General features: G+C 52.2%; 2 protein-coding genes across 2 annotated transcripts; both read right to left on the reverse strand.

Annotated features, from left to right (window-relative positions):
- Positions 1–466: 466 nt before the first annotated feature.
- On the reverse strand, positions 467–6,132 carry HEMGN (hemogen). Its single transcript, XM_076362322.1, has 4 exons — positions 5,936–6,132; positions 2,600–2,693; positions 1,860–2,134; positions 467–696 (listed from the first exon to the last, which is right to left on the reverse strand). Exons 1-4 carry the CDS (start codon positions 6,015–6,017, stop codon positions 587–589), a joined length of 561 nt encoding a protein of 186 aa, XP_076218437.1. The 5' UTR covers positions 6,018–6,132; the 3' UTR covers positions 467–586.
- A 7,149-nt stretch (positions 6,133–13,281) lies between these two features.
- SPINK4 (serine peptidase inhibitor Kazal type 4) lies at positions 13,282–16,462 on the reverse strand. The gene is made up of 4 exons (XM_076362941.1): positions 16,399–16,462; positions 15,368–15,402; positions 14,926–15,038; positions 13,282–13,435 (listed from the first exon to the last, which is right to left on the reverse strand). The coding sequence occupies exons 1-4, from the start codon at positions 16,460–16,462 to the stop codon at positions 13,381–13,383; spliced, it is 267 nt and encodes an 88-aa protein (XP_076219056.1). The 3' UTR covers positions 13,282–13,380.
- Between the last annotated feature and the right edge of the window lie 2,388 nt (positions 16,463–18,850).

The raw sequence follows: 18,850 nt of genomic DNA on the forward strand, positions 1-18,850 counted from the left end.
GGTCAGAGTGAGGTTGCCCAGAAATTGAAAACAAAATGCTTTCCAGGCTTTAGGGAAGCAAGCTGTTTACCGGGGAGGAAAACAGACCGTGAGAAAAACCTTCAGACTGAAGATAGTAACACAAGGGGTTGTAGGGTTTATCAGGTGCAGGAAGAAGCCCCAGCCAGGCAGCTCCAGCCAGCTAAAAATCACGGTGGGTTTCAGCTTCGCATTGCCACTTGCATTTCGACAAATCAGAAATGCCTTTCAGAAACGTGGATGGATGCTGGTCTGTACGCTTAAACTGCGAAATGGTGGGGCACTGTGCAGCCCTCCGTGGGACCACCACTCAGGTGAAACAGCCCTCCAGCAGAGAGGGCAGCAGGGCTCATGAGCTGCAGGCAGCAGACAACTCCCAAAGGACTGCCTTTGCTCAAGCAACCGTGTTCCCCCTCACTGTAACCTGAAAGAAGCATAGAAAGAGGAGTGACCAGGAGAGTGTGGGCTTTATTACTGACAAGGAAGGAGCTGGTCAAAATCACTCTGCAGTACTTATCAGAGTTTGTCAGGCAGGAGTCAAAACATTAAAAAAAAAAACCAAACAAAATTAAAATAGAACGTGTGTGCTGTATTCATTATCCTGGTGGTCATTTTCCAGAGGAGTATTCAAAGCTTCTGGTAGTTCTGCTTCTGCTGGTTTCAGCACCTCCTCTTCACCTACAAGGCATGTAAAAGACAGATCATTTTATATTGGGAGGCTTTCGTGCGTTACCCCTCCATGCTGTGCTAAAGCCCCCACGGCCAGGCTCCTGTGATTGCCTGTGATGTTAGGTAGCTCCCGGTAGTCTGCCTGCTTTTCAAAGGACACAGCAGTCCCAGGGGTTGTGGAGGGGAGTCGGAGAGGGAAAAGCCCCAATGGGTTTAAAGGCAGGAGGCAAATAAATGCGGCCCTGATGCTTGCCCATTTCAAGATCTCAGAGCTGGACCACTGTGATGTGCCCCAGTCAGCCCCAGTCCCCAAGATGCAGAATGGTTGTTTTCCATGGCACGAGGGCGTTGCATGCCTTGCAGCAAGAGGCCTCTTCTTCTCCCCTGGCACAGACACTGCTGGAAATGCAGTAATCAGGGGTCAGAGGATGCTCACCTCCTCTGAAGCAGATCCTATGTTTTCCTGGTTTTGAAGCAATCTGCATGCTTGGCCCACTGACCGCTAAAGTAAATGTGCTCTCCTCTTCCCAAGCCAGATCTGGGAGCAACTCCTGCTGGCCCAAGCTGCGTTAGCTGTAAATGGATTTCCCGAGCCCAGACGGCAGTCTGCTGTTCAGAGCAGCTTAGTGCCCTCTGTACCTCAGTCCTGGCAGGTCCCAAAGGGGTAGTCCCCTGCAGACACCCACCCCTTGCCCTAGTGCCCACCTTTCCCTCCCCACCACCCCAGTGTCAGCCCCAAAACTGGGTGGACTGTGGTCTGTGCCTGGGCTTTGGCTCTCCCTGACCAGCTCTGGTCTCAAGAGACCGCATCTGCTCTCCACAGTACCTCTGCCCTAACCTGGCTCATGGCAGAGCCACATGGGTGTCCTTAGGACAAGGAGCTATTTAGGACCAGAGACCACAGACCCCATGCCAATGACTCTACTGACAGTAGTGGGCTTCTTATCACTCCCCATGACTTGGAGAGCAGTATCTACCCCCACAGCCCCAACATTCCCCCCCACCCCTTTCACAGCTACCCAAGTCACTCTTAGTGGGGTAGGGACCTGTGCCGTAGTGGTGCCGCAGGCTGGTAGTTGATAAGGTGGGCAACCTTGGCTGACAGTCCTCAAGAGGTGGCACTGCACCGCTCCCCAAGCCCCCATGAGGCCACTGGCTCTCCGGCAGCTCACCTGCAGGATCCTGGCTCCTGGCTGCCAGCTCCCCCTCCGCCACTCCCGGTTGCATCCCACTGACCAGGTCCTGCATGGTCAGCACGGGCGGCTGTTCTTGATGCAGCGGCTCAGGCAGTGCCAGCTTGGAGGGCGCTGGCTCAGCCTCCTCCTGTGGGTCAAGCTGAGGGTCCGGCTCTGGTTCTGGCTCCGGGCTGGGCTCCACTGCCAGCTGGTGGCCCCGTCCTCGCCTGGCTCCTCTGCCTCTCCTTTGCCGTTTGTTCTTCTCCTGCTCCCTGCCAGGGGATTTCACAGGGGTGAAGAGTTGGGCATGGGGCGGAGGACTTTCCCTCCTGCCCCGAGGCCGCTTTGCCAGGCCCCTGGCTGTGACTGCGACCCAGTCATCCCAGCAGAAGCTGCACTTCTGCAGCCCTCCTGCCCAGCCCCGCACGGCGGCCTCCTGTAGCCGCACCGGGGGGGGTGGGAGCTTGGGCACCAGATTTTTCCCCGGCCCCACACTGTGGGGAATTGCTTGCCACCCAACCCACCACCTATGTAACCCACCCCCCCGTCCATCTCTGCCCCCCAACACCTGCCTAGACCTTCAGCACCTACCAGCTGCAGGTCACCTGTCCCCACTGAAGACTGATGGGGCCCAGCTTGGCTCTGTCCCTGTGTGAAGATGGAGGGGCTGGGCTGCCATGCCTGGACTCAGGTTAAATGCACCAAGAAAACGACTCCACAGCATAAGCAAGATTTACCTCAGGACCCACTGAATTGAGTCTTTCTCCTGGGCTTCTGCTTTTCTTTTCCGGAGCAGCTCCCGGTCCCTCAAGCGGTGGGTGATGATGACATCTACAATGACAAATTGAGTGCTAACATGACAACCTGGCCAAGGAACAATTCGATCCTTCCCTGCCTGGTGACAGAGCACTGATGCAAGAGGCCATGTTCTTTTTGTCATGAAGTGGGTCTTGATAGGAAACTGCTTGGGCACTGTACTTCCAGCTCAGCCTCAGTGGGTAGGATCCGATGATATACCACCCAAAGCTCCCAGGCTCCTGCACTGAAAGTTACTCTAAATTTCTAGCTGCAGTTTTCTTCCTGCTGCTGCAGCCTTGGGGTGACCCTTGTCCAACCTACTCACCACCGTAGAGACCTGGGGCCTGATGGAAGCATGGGGCAGGCTTCCCGTGCCATGAGGACACCAGGAAATCCCTTGGTCAGACATCACTACAGGCTGCAAGATAATTTTTTGTGTTTGCTCTGTTGTTACCCTTTTCCCCAGATAGCTGCAACTGGCCACTGCTGCCATTAAGATGCTCATCTAATTAACTAACTAAGGAGAAAGCCTTGCCTTGCAGGATAGCCAGCCCTAGAACACAGGAACAGGTCTGTGGGGGTGAGAGGGTTAGCCAGAGGACACAGGCTTTCCCGTACACAGATGCTCATGTGTATTAGGCTGAGACCCTGTAGGGGATGGTGACCCAACCAGAGGCCAGAACAGGGCTAGTACACACTGCTGGGGCTGAGGAGACTGGTCCCAAAGACCACACAAGCAGCCCCAAGCTGGTCTGCAGCTATGAAGATGACCATGGCAGGGCTGAAGATTGACTCATGCGAGAAAGCTCCGATGCTGACTTTAGCATTTGGGCAAGATATGCAGGTTACCTACAGCTACCAGGAGAAAGGGGCACCCCCCGGGTCCCAGTCACCCTGTGCAATGCCTTCTTAGGCCAAGGTAAGTTGTGCCCATTTCACTGGCTGCAAAGGGCTCCAAATGGCTTCCTGAGGCAAAGACATGTCAGCCATCTACACCTGGGCGAATGAATTCCTGAACTTTTCTGAAGCCAGCACTGAACTTCCTCCCCCATGTCTTTGTCCTAACAAACAACATCCCTGATGATGTGGCAGTAGGTCTTGTGGTTTCTGATCCAGTCAGCACTGAATTTTATAGCTTGGACTCCAGCCTGTGATAAAAAAGATGTGGCTTAGACCAAGTAGCACGAGACTGCTCCCTTAAGACGAAGGGCATTGTTCAGGAGCAACACCAGTTCCCTGGGGCCTGGAGGGAGAGGGGACTCTTCCCACGCGTACACTGAAGAGGTCACAAAAGCGCTGATTTTCATAGTTTCAACAAAACCCACACAATGAAAAAGCAAAACTATGACCGTCTCCTTCCAGATGTAATCAGATCCAGCTTCTTCCACAAAAGCCTCAGCTTACACTAAAGTATTAGGTCAAATCGGTGAAGAATGGTCATTTTGTCATTCCCTTGTCCAGCTGGGAGAACTGGCAAGGTGAAAAGGACTTCCGAGGCTGAGCTGGGACTACAGCTCTTGTATCCCAGATGTCTGTTAAACACAACAAAAACCATAATCCAGGACAGAAAAAAAGCAAAACTGACAGCAGGAGCCAACCTCTATCCAAAGTAGATCTTTACACAAGACACTTCTGATAATTAATAATAATCTCGCAGAAATTTAGCTTGGAAAGGCTTTCTGTTGGTCTCTGTTCCAATGTCCTCATCAAAGCAGGGCCAACTTTAAAATTACATCAGGCTGTCCAGGACCTTGTCCAGGGAACTTCAGAATACCTCAAAGCCCACCTCTCTGGTCTCCGCACCATTCTCACTGTTAATTTTTTTCCTTTCTAACCAGCCATGTTTGCAACCTGGTTGCCTCTTGTCCTTTCCCTGTGCACCCCTAAAAAGAGTCTGTCTCTCCCTTCTCTGTAACCCTGTTAGGCAGAGGATGACTGCAATGAGATCTCCCTCTCAGCCTTCTTTTCTCCTGGCTGAACAAGCCTGGTTTCCTCTGCTTGTCCTCATATGTCATCTGCTCCAGCCTTTAGCAGTCTTGATGGCCCTGCACTGGACTCATCGCAGTATGCCTTTGACTTCCCTGTTCTGAGTTGCCCAAACCTGGGCATAGAATTCCAAGTGCTGTCTAATAATAACAGCAGCCACCATCACAACCACGAAATAAAAAATAATCCTACTTTCTGTTGTTGCCTATTAGTTTTTCTGTTCTTTTATTGCCCTTTTTTGTACGGTACTTCCAGGAGCCCCCTTTGCTCTGAGCACAGTAGAGCCATACAGGAGAAGATGGCTCCTCTCCTAAAAAAATTCCAGCCTAACCAGACCAAAGAGAAGGGGCACAGCAGGATGCGATACAGATGTGAAGGCCCCATGCAACAACAGTGCCAGAGTTTCTCAGTCATGGCAGGGGCATCTCAGTGTGACCAGAGATGGTGTCAGCCTCTGACATGAAAAACACCGCACTTGGACTGCACAATGTACAGCTGAGTAGACGTTCCTCAAACGGGAGGCTGTTCCCCGATGTAAAGCAGTATCAGAGGCAGCAGGGCACAGCCAGCAGGAGATGACTCTGCCATCCACATAGCAAAACGCAGGAAGCTGCCTGGGAAGATGAGGTTACAAGTTGCAGTAGCAGGATCTGCACAGGGCTTCAGTTTAACTGCTGAAGTACATAATCCTTTGCACATCCCTTTGCGGCCAAGGTAACTTTCTTGCCCTTTCAAAATGTCTTGTGAGCCATAAAAGCATTTTTAGCTGCCTGCAATCAGTCTCCTTCCCAACCCACCCTAAGCAAATTGTTTTGCACAGGTAGCAAACGCCACTCATTCACTTCTAACTGGTCCCAGAGAGCACTCCCACAGCAGCTCCAAAGCTGTCTGTCACCTGCTAGCACTAGGCAGGAAAGATCACAGTAAACATCTGCATCCTGATGAAAAATTATTTAGCAGAGGACACAAAGATACAGAGATGAAATGAAAAGAAAAAAAATCCATCAAGCTAAAAGAACAATGAGACAGTATTGCCAGTCTGCAAACAGACAATATATTGATGCTGCCTGAGGGACTTCATCTGAGTTGAAAAGCCTTTATAGGTGCTTCTGCCTTTGTGATCTGAAACACAACATGGAAAAAGCCACATATATTTGCAGTTAAATGTGCATCCTCCATCCCCCAAGCATAAACTGGTAATTATTAACTCCTTTTTTAGAAACCATTGGTGACAAAGATCATTCTCTCCTCTCACTGAAAACGCAAGTTAGGAGTGGTCTTATCATTACCTGGCACAGCATACTCCTCACGGGCTGCAGAGGGTGGCAGGGAAGAGTCCGAATAAGCATGGTCTTTGCCTAAACTCTCCATTGCTCTTTGCAGTTTTAAATAGAAAGCAGCTTAATTCCCTGGGAACAGCATCTGGAGATACTGGTGCAGCATAATGAGAGCTTGAAAAAAATGCAGACTGCCCGCCCAAAACCTCTTATCTGGCCAGGCCACTAGTATGGTAATAATATTCTCCTTATCAGAGTGCAAAGGTGCACGAGTCTCTGCCCAGGATCTACCGTGTGGATTGCAAAACATGTTAGTGCTTTTATACAGCAAGTATTTCTACTTCAGATAGGAAATTTACACTTGCTGCTGCTACACTGTGACTCAAATACCCTCCTTTATAGGAGAGAGAAGCTGTATGGCCGGGCAGGATGCAGCACTGCCTTGCTGCTCGTTTCCAGAGTGAGATGCAGGGAGGTGTTGTTAGTCCTTGAGGACCCCTTGTGAGGTCTGAAACAGGACATACACTGTTTGAAAGGTGTTTTCATAGGACCCTAGCAGCGCTGGTGGGAAGGGACCTCCGTCCCCCCTCTGGTCCCCCTCACAGCAGGACTGTCTGCTGCACAAGGTCAGGGCAGCTGTGGCATGATATTCTTTGGAAACGCCCAAGCCAAATTCATGACACCTGTCCAAGGGCTGCACCACCTTCCTTGGAAATCCAGACGGAATAATGAATCCATACCAGGACTCCAGCCAAGGGCCTGTGCATGTTGAGGACTTCCCAATGCATCATTGGTCCAGTACCCAGTGGATCAAGGCTATGAGCAAAGCACTTCCCTCATGAAGCAGGATGGCAATGGGCAGCCCCAGTAAAACCAATGGGAAGACCCACCTAGTCCCTTGCTCCCGCAGGGGGATACCCCTTAGTGGTTGCCCCTAGCTCCCTGTTGCCCATTGCACAGCATGCAGGCTCACACAGCCTCTGTAGGACCATCTTCGGGGCCAGTATAGCTGCAAAGGGGAAGCTTCTGCTTGGTACAAGGGCTTCGACCCCGAGATCCGGCTCCCTGCTCTGCGGTCTGCATGGCCAGGCCTTGAGGTCGGTCTGCCTCAGTTTCCTGCATGTGAGATGAGGTGGGAATCCTGGCCTCCTCTGCAAACTGCCTTCAGAGTTTCTCATGCCCGGATAGCGCAGAAAAGCTTAAGATTATACCTGTGCATAACAATTCTGCTGGACCAGGGACATGTCACCACTTTGGCCAGTTTCTAACACATTCAGTCCAGAGTATTTGGGATTCAGCTTCTACCACCACTTCTCTCCATGAGATACTCAGCTGCTTATGCTCTGGTGAAGTGCTAGTGCCCGTAACCCCCCCACACTCCAAATGAATTCAAAGTGGCTCCAGGGTTGTTAGAAGTCCTCTGAGAATTGCTCGCCCTTCGTGGCATGGATGATACCACCTCCTCGTGTAGTCCCAAGACTTGCCCTGGAGCAGAGCAGCTCCTCGGGGTGAGCAGATCTGGCCTGCGTCCAGCCCTTGCCAGGCTTTTTTTTTTTTTTTAATGTACAGCCTTTGCTCTCTGCAGGTTCTCTTTCTAGGTCTCTAGAAACTTCAGAGTTTGAAATTTCATGAGTGTGGGTTTCTTAAGATGTAATCTGGGGGTCCGTGGTCATTTCTGCTGCCTTTCTGCTTATCCCTTGAGTTACCACTTCGCTCTAGGGCTCCTCCCGTGTGTCCACTGCAGATTATATGGTACCTCCAGATAGGTGGGGCAGGTTTAACAGCCCCAAAAGAAGCAGCAGGGTGGTGGCAGCAGAACAGATATGAGAAGGCTCTGATACGGGAGGGTGGGCCAGGAACATGGATGGCATAAAGAGATGTGAGGCTTCCAAGTCTTTCACAGGGGAGTTTCTTGTAGCTCAGTCACAAGTGAAGACAAGGTCTCCCATGCTGGTGAGGGTGTCCATGTTCCAGCACTGTGTGATGCTGCACGGCCCTGGGGTGACCCTGCCTCATGCAGACATCCTGAAAACTGTACCTTGCAGGATGCTCTACCATGCAAAGACAGCGGTTGGGGAGGACGAAAACATATCACACCTCGAATACTGTGTTCAGTTTTGGGCCCCTCACTACAGCAAAGATATTGAGGTGCTGGAGCATGTCCAAAGAAGAGCAACGAAGCTGGTGAAGGGTCCAGAGCACAAGTCTTATGAGGAGCGGCTGAGGGAACTGGGGTTGTTTAGCCTGGAGGAAAGAAGGCTGAGGGGAGACCTCATCGCTCTCTACAACTACCTGCAAGGAGGTTGTAGCGAGGTGGGTGTCGGTCTCTTCTCCCAAGTAACAAGCGATAGGACAAGAGGAAATGGCCTCAAGTTGTGCCAGATTGGATATTAGGATATTAGGAAAAATGTCTTCACCGAAAGGGTTGTCAAGTGTTGGAACAGGCTGCCCAGGGCAGTGGTTGAGTCACCATCCCTGGAGGTATTTAAAAGCCATGTAGACGCGGCGCTTATGGATATGGTTTAGTGGTGGACTTGGCAGTGTCAGGTTAACGGTTGGACTCGATGATCTTAAGGGTCTTTTCCAACCTAAATGATTCTATTCTATGATTCTATATGTCTGGCCATAGAGGGACATCACATCTGGAAGCGCTCTTACAAAGCGCTTGACATATTCTGGGCTGCTTGCAGGTGATATGAAACAAGGAAGAAAGGGTGGAAATCCCTGGGTTTTTCAGTGCTCCATGGGAACTGGGTGCGTGCTCAGGCGGTCGCTAACTCAGCTTCTCACACCCCACATCTACTCAGTCACTCCAAAGCCTGGTGAGGTCTGATAAACCACTCTTGACTCAGCAAAACATTGCCATGTGACACTGCAGAGCTGGTACTGTGAACATTTCTCCATTCCAGCCATCTTCTAGCTGGGTAGAAACCAATAAATCTGTAAAGAACATTTGTAAAAGGAAGAGTTGCTGTGCCCTCAGAGTCTTTAGGGGTGCTTAATGGACTAGATGGGCTTTAAAATCTTACAGAGCCTGTGCTTGCATCTCTCGGGACAGACATCCCTGTAAAGATTTGGCTCTTGTGTGTGAATTACTTTAAATCCCAAGGAGGTGATTTTATTATTCCATGGGAAGGCTTTGGTGATGGATAACAGTGTGGAAATTACAGACTCCACTGCCTAGCTTCGAGTTGTCTCTGCTCTGAAGTGGAGGCACTGAGAGGCAGAGGCTCGCCCACAATGCCAGAGACACTGGGCTCATTTTGGAGCCCAGTGCTGCCTCCCTGTCCCCCACCAGCACCAGCAACACAGCAGACTCTTCTTCTCCAGCAGAGCTCTGTAGCAGATGTGGCCAAGGCTGCATCCCCTTTGCTATGGATGAATTTGTGCAAGTAGGTTAAACTTTCTGGCCAGTCTCGGTTGCACAAACTGTTGCAGCTGGACACTTTACAGTGTGATGGGCGCTGCTTCCCTTCCCTTTCTCTCCACATTTTGGTTCAGCTAGCTCTGGGCCACCTTCTCTGATTGTGCTGGTTTTGGCTGGGGTAGAGTTAATTTTCTTCATAGGAGCTAATATGGGGCTGTGTTTTATATTTGTGCTGAAAACAGTGTTGGTAATACAGGGACGTTTTCATTATTGCTGAGCAGTGCTTACACAGAGTCAAGGCCTTTTCTGCTCCTCGCACCACCCCACCAGCGAGTAGGCTGGGGGGGCACAAGAAGTTGGGAGGGGACACAGCCGGGACAGCTGACCCCAACTGACCAAAGGGATATTCCATACCACATGATGTCATGCTCAGCACATAAAGCTGGGGGAAGAAGAAGGAAGGGGGGACGTTCGGAGTGATGGCGTTTGTCTTCCCAAGTCACCATTACGTGTGATGGAGCCCTGCTGTCCTGGAGATGGCTGAACACCTGCCTGCCGATGGGAAGGAGTGAAGGGATTCCTTGTTTTGCTTTGCTTGCGCACGCGGCTTTTGCTTTACCTGTTAAACTGTCTTTATCTCAACCCACGAGTTTTCTCACTTTTACTCCTCTGATTCTCTCCCCCATCCCACTGCAGAGCGGAGTGAGCAAGCGGCTCTGTGGGGCTTAGTTGTCGACTGGGGTTAAACCACAACACTGATGCATCCAGTTTCCTAGGTGAGGACCTGGAGGAGCTCAACCAGGTGTCCAGCAACCTGAGCAGCTCCAGTGTCACAGACTCCTCGAGTGTCACTGGAGCTGCTTGGTAGAGAAACATGCCCAACCTTGGGTACATCTCGCCATGCCAGTCCCCCACACAGCTTTCACTACCCAAAAGCCCTGGGAATGCTTTGTCCAAGGGACAGATGGACCTAGGGCTAGATCCCGCTACCAGGCCTGTCTCCTGGCACTGTTGGGAATGCTGTCACTGCAGACTTAGCACCACCAGGCTTTGGATCTATGTATAAGTCAAAGCTCTTTATGACCCTCAGTGATATCTCTGTTTACCTATGTCTGGCATTGCTACTGCAAAGCAATATCCAGAGACCTGCTGTCTCTCTCCCCCTCCCTGCAGTCAGGGACGCAGCCCTGAACCCAAGGTTATCTGGGGGATCAACATGGGCAGCTGGGGGAGCTACACTGCTGTCGCTCTAGCAGGGTGTCAGGGCACTTCTTCCAGTTTTGTTTTGCATGACAACGACAGAGAAGTGATTTTCAGGCTTGAGGTAAAGTTTGGGGGCAACTTGCCTGGTTGCAACATGCTTCTCTGGGCGCAGGACTACCAGTAGCTCTGTGTGATGAACATGGTGCCTGTGAAAGCAGATAATCCCTTCCTCCCCCTGCCTTGACTGGGTGGATGGGATGGGATGGGAAACAGGTGGATAAATTCAACAGGCAAAACTGTATGCAAAAGTGCAAATCCATGTGCATAGCCCTGCCACAGACCAGTGCATTGTAGGCATCTTGCTGTCCGCCAGCTGCCTCCTGAGTCTTGCCTGACCTTGCCAGACACAGATCTGCCAGACTTCACAGTCAGGTGCTCTGCACCAGGCTGGATCCAGCTGTCCTGCACCATCGTCCCTCGAGGGCTGTGGTGCTGTTAAATCACTCCCTTCGCCTCCCCTCAGTCTGCCACTTGCTCTTGAGCCGTGTGAAATAAACAGGCAAATCCACCAGTCCCCAGGGAGGATGGGTATCTCTGAATTCGCTTCATGTAGAGTCAACACTGACCCTGTCCTGAGGCTGCCCACGCTTTGACCTTGCATGTCTGCCCCACAAGTGTGTGCTTTAGCTCTGCAGTTTCTGAATAAACACTCTGCGTTGTTCTGGAGGCATGCGGTTTCCCTCTTCAGAAGAGTCCCCGAATTCTCTGTGTTGGTTTTTCCTAGCCTCTGCAAATAAATAGACGTGGCTCTCAGGGGATACACAGTGACGGGCCGCAGTCACTCTGCCTGCGCGGCTTGAGCAACAGCGTGGGGCTGAGATGCCAGTGCCCCCCAGGGGCAGAACGGGTCTCAGTTATGCACCATGCTATGCTGGGTGTAACTTTCCCTCAGCCCTGGCAGAGGGCTGGGACAGAGCTGCCCGAATACATCCTGCCTGCGGCTGGGTTGGCAGCAGCAGGAGCAGAAAACCCCAAGGGAAAGATGAGCAGTGCATTTGTGTCGTCCACCATGGAAGTGTTCTGGGGGTGATAATCCCATCAAAGCCCTTCCCTACAGTGTAGGGGAGACACTATCTGAAGGTCTGCACAGAAGGACTGGCAACACAGAGAGCAACACGCAGCCAGATCACCTCTCCCTTGCTACCTGAGGACTGGAAGGGGGCAAACGGGCTTGCAGAGCCTCAGGACAAATGAGCAGATGGTGTAATAGCAGCAGCTGTGGACAGGTGGCAAGCTGTGTTCCCTCCTCTGTGGAAGTGGAAAGGGTCCAGGGAAGAAAAACAGGGACGATCAAAGCTCTAGACAACTCTGAGCAACTAGCCAGGCTAGGACTTTTCAGCCTGGGGAAGAGCTTTTAATGAGAGAAAAGCTTTTAATGACAGCAGCTGCCTCTGGGCCAGAAAATCGTGGACGCCAGGTCAGACGGATCTCCCATCTGACCAGCCATGGCTGTTTTATGCTCCTCAATACTATTTCCAGCTGCAGCATTAAATCTATCAGCAATGGCTTTGTCATGCATTACCGTGCTGCAGTGTCCCACCTGGTGGTTCCAGGAAGGTGCGGAACTGGAAGAGGTGTGTGGGGATGGATTACGTGACCAGCCCAGCTCCCAGACTCACAGGGTGGTCACTGACCTCAGGGAGCTCGCTTGACCATACGATGCACCCCGGACCCTTACCCAGATGCCTGCAAATGAGTCATGTGAGTATAGCAGCAAGTCAGAGCAGCGTGATCCCCTGTGGGTGAGCACAGACCTGTCCTTGGAGGGTTTCAGTTCACACTGAAGCACCTTTCAAAGCAACCCAGCTGATCAGAAATCTCAACCAGTCATTCTGTAGAAATACAACATCTGGTGCAGGACTGAACTGAATTCAGGAGGCAAGTCCTGGATTAGCCAGTGCCCTCTGATCTCTGCTGCTGTGAGCAAAGGGAGCCCCTTGCATACCCAAGTTGTACAACCTCATTACAGGTATTTTGTGAAAGGTGAGTTGTGTCCCATTTGGTAGAAGCGGGAGACGAAAGAGCAGAGAGACCCCCAAAGACTGCTGATGCACACTTGCACTGTTACCTTGGTTGGACTGTGCCCTGCCACACTCCCAAAGATGGCCCTGACACCAGGAGCAAGGAAGACCTGAAATTTGGCAACCAGCTGAGAACCTACAGTTCCCAGAGAGCATTTCTGGGTAATTAGTTCAGTTTGGAAGTTGCTCTCAAGTGCTGGAGCAGATATCCAGGGTCCCTTGCGTTCAGAGTCTCAACTTGGGCTCTTTCCATGCTCCCATGTGTTATCTGGGCTGATTCCTGTTGTGAAAGGCTCCTGGATAAAAAGCTGAATAACATCTAATATGAGAAGTGCAGATGTTACTATTTTCAATTTACATCAGCTCTGGAAGTGGTGGTGTTTACTAGGGAACCAGGGAGTTGTCTTCTCCCATGCTGAAGAAACTTTACTTTCCCTTTGCTAAATTGCCTCCTACAGGAAAAAAACTGCACTTGTTCAGCACCTTCTTCACCGGGATCTGTGTGTTTCTTGCTACTCCCACATGGCCTTTCTCACAGGAATGTGGTTGAAACAATACTCACAGTGCAGAGCCCTGGTTTGTGATGTGGATTTGAAATGAATATTTTGACTGTATGCTTTTAGTAGCCCTTTGTGGGAAATGGCTTGTGCTGTTTTCTCTCAGCTTTGCACAAAAAAGTGCTGTTGAAATAAGATTGTGCATGTCATTTTATTGTTCACCATTGCTAACTTAAACGTGCAATCAGCACAGAGCACACAGGATCAATTAATCACCTGTTTCTAGGCTCAGGAAAGCTACCAGAAAGCTCAGGTATCTTGACACTCCCCGTCTTTCAAAATGCGGATGTCTTGCCTGGTTTTCCTAGAATAACACAGGAAAAAAGAGTAAGAGCTCAAAAAAATACTCCCCGAGTCATACTTTGGCTCCCGTCCAGCCCATGACACAGAGCTGACCATTATAAAATTGGATTGCTCATTTTCCTGTCTAAAAAGCTGAGATGACTGCAAGCCGTCCTGGCCCACAGATGTCCCTTCCCTGGGCGTAAAGCACTGGTGGTGGGTCTCCAGCCCAACCTGCTCACAGCAGGGCTGTCCTCAGTGTGATGTTATGGTGGCCAGGGCTCTGTCTAAGCCCTAACCACCACCCCCAAGGATGGAGACCCCCCCCTACCTACTTGGTGGGTGCATCACCCTCCTGGGGAGAAGGTTTCCCCCATGTCCAATCTGCACCCTCTGGGGCTGCTGCTTGTGGCTGTTGCCCTGTGTTGCATGACCTGCTACCACCAAGAAGAGTGTGGCTCCATCCCATTTGCAACCATAGGCTGCTGCTAGATCCCCCCAAGCCTCCCCTTCCCCAGACTAGCCGGACGCAGCTCCTCCGCACCTCCTTGCAGCTTCCCTTGACAAGCTGGTCATCCCTCTCCTCCTGCAGCCCAGCACACAGTTTGTGGTATTTGCCGTGCAAGTGCACTGCTGACCTGTGTTCAACTTGACCTTCATCCTCGGTCCCCTTCTAGCAGGAACCCCTGCTTAGACAGTCAGTTCCCAGCCTGGATAAAATCACTGCCCCAAAGCAACCCTTGTGCTTCTCATGAGGTCCCTGTTGCCCTAGTCCTCAAGTTTATGGTGGTACCTTTGGTTTGAAGTTCTGCCAAAAGAGCCATGAGGCACATAACTGGGCATCTCCATTCGCAGAAGTCTCTTTGAAGGACTTAGCAGAGCTATTTGATTGTCCAGACTAGATGCCTAGTCGACCTTTTTGTCCATCTAAGTTGAACTCTCCCTTCTCTAATTGCAGGTAGCACAGACAGTAGGACCTTCTCTCATCCTCTACAGAGTGTCTGGTTTGTTGCCAGCTTGCAGGCGCTTGTGTTGGGGGGTCTCCTGGCCATAGACTCCTGACCTCACCTTTTGAATCTGCTGATCATGCAGCCACAGGGTGGTCTGATTTAGCAAGCTGATGCCATGGATGAATATTCAGCTCTTCTGTGGGATTAGTCCCCTGCCAGCACAATAAGCTAAATCCCTCAGCCTGCAGCTGCACAGTAGTGACTAAACATGGTGCCAAGAATGGGACAGGAACCTGCAGGCAAGGGCTGGGGGCATGCCTGCACCTGTCCGCGGGCACTGCCAGCGCAGGAGGGTGAAGCTCACAGGCTTCACAGCCCAGCGCCCAGCTCAGCTGACACGAAAAAGTCCTCTTCCACTTTGTTAGCAGGAACACGTGTGCCTCCTGTCTGCCACGGCTTTCCCCAGGCACGGGAGAGTCTGAATGGTGGTATTTCACAAGTGCCCTGTTTCAGATGGCCAAAATTAGACCCCTGGAGGTGGCTGCCGAGGGCATGAGCTTACATTTGCTGCACACAGAGCTGGCATTCATTGGCGTAGGTGTTCCCGTCTGTCCCACAGACAGGCAAGTGCAGGAGGGGGCAGGCCTGCAGCTCGACCATGTCTCCACACACCGGCTGGAAAGGAGAAACCGCAGCACACATTTCAGTGCCAGCAGCACCCATCTCTTCCTCCCACAGCACCTGGGCAGGAGCAAGTGCCACCGGCGACCTGGTTCCCTCTGTCCCCGGTAGGGCAGGGCATGCACATAGAGTGGGAAAGCAGAGAGCAGAGGCCACCACATCCCTCTGTGGGACTCACAGCCTGGGCTGTGATGTGGATTTGGTGCTGGAGCACTAGTACCCATGAGGCTGGGGATGACTGCTGGGAACAGCCTTTCTCCCAGGCACCTCAGGCGCTAAATCCTATCTCAAGCCATGAATAAGGAAAACCGGAAACCTCTTACCCTTCTCAGGCCATTCCCTTTGTTCAGCTCTGCCCCTGAAACAGAGCAGAGATCCGTGAGCGTGGCATACCTGTGACTGGTGGCAGGAGCATGAGGCATCGACAGAGGGTCATGTCCAAACCAAAGGGAAGGCAGGGTTGTGCAGGGCCCTGTCAGGACCTGGATCAGTTGTGTGGGTTTCGTGAGGGGGGATCAGTTTGCTGCATGCCACCCCCCCACCCTCCCAGCAGCACAGTGCACAGCCTCCATCTGCAGCTGAGCCGGCTGGGACAAAGCTGGGAACACCTGTTCCCACCTCCTAAGCCCTCTTTCCCAGTCTCTGGACCAGGAGCTCTACAGAGCATCCAACACATCCCAGGAAATGTGAACTCATTCACTGCTGCACAGGGACATGGGGTATCTTCAGAGGGCTGAGGCTGGGTGACGCTGCACAGCCGGACAACAGCCATCCCCAGGGAAAGCTGCATTTGGTGGGCTCCTTTTCTGCGGTCAGGCAGAGCAGTAGCAACAGCACAGCCCGTCTGTGTGGTGCACGAATGTCCTGGGAGCATGAGGGCTCACACACAGGCTGCTGCAGGACCACCTCTATGTGCACCTAGATAGCATCAGTTTTCCAGAGCCCACAAACAGCTGCTTCCCACCTCAATATGCTGAGCACATACTGCTCTTGCAAAGGCTTGCAGGTCTTCACGGAGGCAGGAACAACAGTAGCTGCCACCCCAGTGTACGTGCTGTCCTCCCAGATCCTGGTTCCTGTTCGCATCACAGGCTGTCCCCTATCCCATCCCTCTCCCAAGTGCAATATGGCTGATGAACCAGCCCATAACCCTTGCCCTGAACTGCTAATAAGACGTGGTGGTTTTGCTCCAGTCCTTCTTCCCCACCACGCTGCCGCTGTGTTTATTTGCCCTCCTCACGTCCCCTCCAAACCAGAGTTTCTGGGTCTTTCTGCCCTGCCACCCATTTTTGGTCCCTCTGTTGTTCCCAACCCGCCACCGAAGAGCTGGCTACCGGCAGCAGAGCAGGCTTACCACCAGCAGCGACGAGAGTCACCAGTGCCGCCGCTGCCACCACCACCAGCTCCTTCGCAGGCATGGTTGGTTCAGGCGCACACACTTGTGCACCTTGGTCTGCTTGTGGCTGCCTTTATAGGGGAGGGCACCAGCTTATCTCAGCAGGGCTGGGAAAAACAGCATTTTGAGTAGCGTTTGATCTGCACTGGGAACAGCTGGTTTGTGCACCTGGAGAGATCACTTGGACGCTCTCATGCAACTGATAAGCCACCCCAGTGGCACTTGCCAGCTCCAGGTGCCAGCACTGGATGCTGCTTTACAATCCCTTTGCACTGTAGTCTTGGTTGGGCAATGCTGCTCTTCTCCTCTCCACCCAGCCAGCTTACCTCTGGGGGTATCTCACCCGAACCAGCGCTCCAGCTTTGCAGCTGCCATTCTTCATATGTGGCAGGTATCTCCATTTGGGTTGGGAGGCTTCACATGGAAAAGCCAGGAAATTCAGGCTGATTTGGGTGGCTGCGATGTAGCCTGAGCATTATCCCATGAGACCCAGCCAGGCGGATACTCAGCTGCCTAATGTACTGGGCAGGACCCCAGGAGGGGGATCTCAAACACACAGGAGGCCTGCCGTCATGCTGTGGCAAGCTCACGCTGTCGCTGGGTGGGATAGGACAGGCTGGGGTTGCAGAGAGGCTGGAGGGAATGAAATCCAGCTGAATGGGAGCAGGGAGCTGCAGGTGCAGCTGCTGCCTGTGCTCATCTACCCATCGTCATGGGCTTTTTAATACCTTGCTCCACTCACCAGCTTGGTCACATAAATGATTGCAGCTGAGATCGACAGAGCAAAATTATCATAAGATTCAGTGTGATGGAAGGGGGCTGTGTGCATGGATACCCAGTTTAAATACACAGAGGGGCCATGTACAGCAGGGAGGGGACAGAGAGGATCCTCAGTGGTAATAGACGCCAAGTCTTCAGTGAAGGACTTCACAGCGAGCATCAGCACCCCAGAAGATGCCAGCTACTTCGCCTACAAGACTGGATGCTTGACATCAGTCTTTCTGTGTGAGTAACCTCACCACCTCTTTCTGAGAAGCTGAATTTTCCACATCCATCCCCACCTTCCTCTGGTGAATCAAAATCAATTGGTGAAGGGTGAAGGATGGAAAAGAGGACCATTGGGTGGAAAGTTGGTGTCATAGCTGAAGACCAGTGTTGACTAAAAACTCCTTTGGGACAGACTTGTTGAGATGAAGCTTGGGCCAGAAGTGACAGAGGGCCTCCTTCACCTTGGGAGTGGGTAGGAGGTGCTGTGTGCGCAAGGGGCAGGCAGGGGGTAGGTGTCCTACAGAAACCACCAGTGGGCTGGGAGAGCTCCAGACACCCACAGCATGCATGTTTGCACCTGCTGAGGAGCTGACCGTGACCGTGCTCAGGACATTTCTTCCCCACAGTCTTACCTGAGGCTTAGGAAGGTACATGCTGGCCCCAGCCAGCTGAGACAAGAGGGAACGGCTTGGTAAGCATCCCCCATGGCAGAGGCATACGAGCCCTGCACGAGGCTGCTTCCATCCTTGCCCTTGGGAGGTCCTGCCACCCAACTCAGCAGGGCTGTGCCTGGGTTTTGGGAAGGGGGAAGGTGACCAATTCAGGGTTCCCCTTGCAGAACCATTCCTCCGCTCTGCCGAGGCAGCTGTGCACGTTTTATATTCCCTCTTCATGGAGTTTACACAGTTCAATAACCTTTGGCTTTTATTATTATTCCACTTTGGAAATCCCTCAACTAAAGTAAATATTTAACTGCATTAGCAGTTTTTCCTGAGGCACATGGGGGCCTGTTGGGCTTGTTTAGTCTAGTATAGGGGAGGCCAAGGGGGGATCTGATAGCAGCCTACAACTGCTGGAAGGGCAGTTGATGGAGCCAACCTCTTCTTGGTAGTGCCAGATGACAGAATAAAAAGCAACAGGCACAAACTGCAGTCCTGAGACATTCAGGTTGGTAGTTAGGAAAGAAACCTTACCCCGGAGTGTGAGCAACCCAGACCAGCAGTGAGGTGGGAGATCTCCATCCTCGGTGGGCCATGTACAAAGCCACAGATGCCCTGACCAAGGCCTGCTGTGCACCAGGTTTGGTGGGCGAGCCCTGAAGGACCCTGCCACCAGCATGCTGGGCCCTGGGGACACAGCAGCTCTCACTTTCCAGCACACGCGGATTTATTTCCTTAGGCGTCCACCTTGCAAATCTGGTCCCAGCCAACACTCAACTACGTGGAAAACATGGGGCCACCTCCTGCAAGCTGGTCCCACACCAACACTCAGCACAGCCCTGGATGAGGGCTATCATGGCCCTTTACGGTCTTCTTCAACATTTTTACTACCAAAAAAACCACCCAAATGCTGATCATAATGCCTCCAGCGCCGCCACTGTGGATAACCATGCTGTGCTGCTGGTCCCGAGCATGGTCTGGCT

This window comes from Aptenodytes patagonicus, chromosome Z (assembly GCF_965638725.1).
Source record: "Aptenodytes patagonicus chromosome Z, bAptPat1.pri.cur, whole genome shotgun sequence".
Lineage (NCBI taxonomy): Eukaryota > Metazoa > Chordata > Aves > Sphenisciformes > Spheniscidae > Aptenodytes > Aptenodytes patagonicus.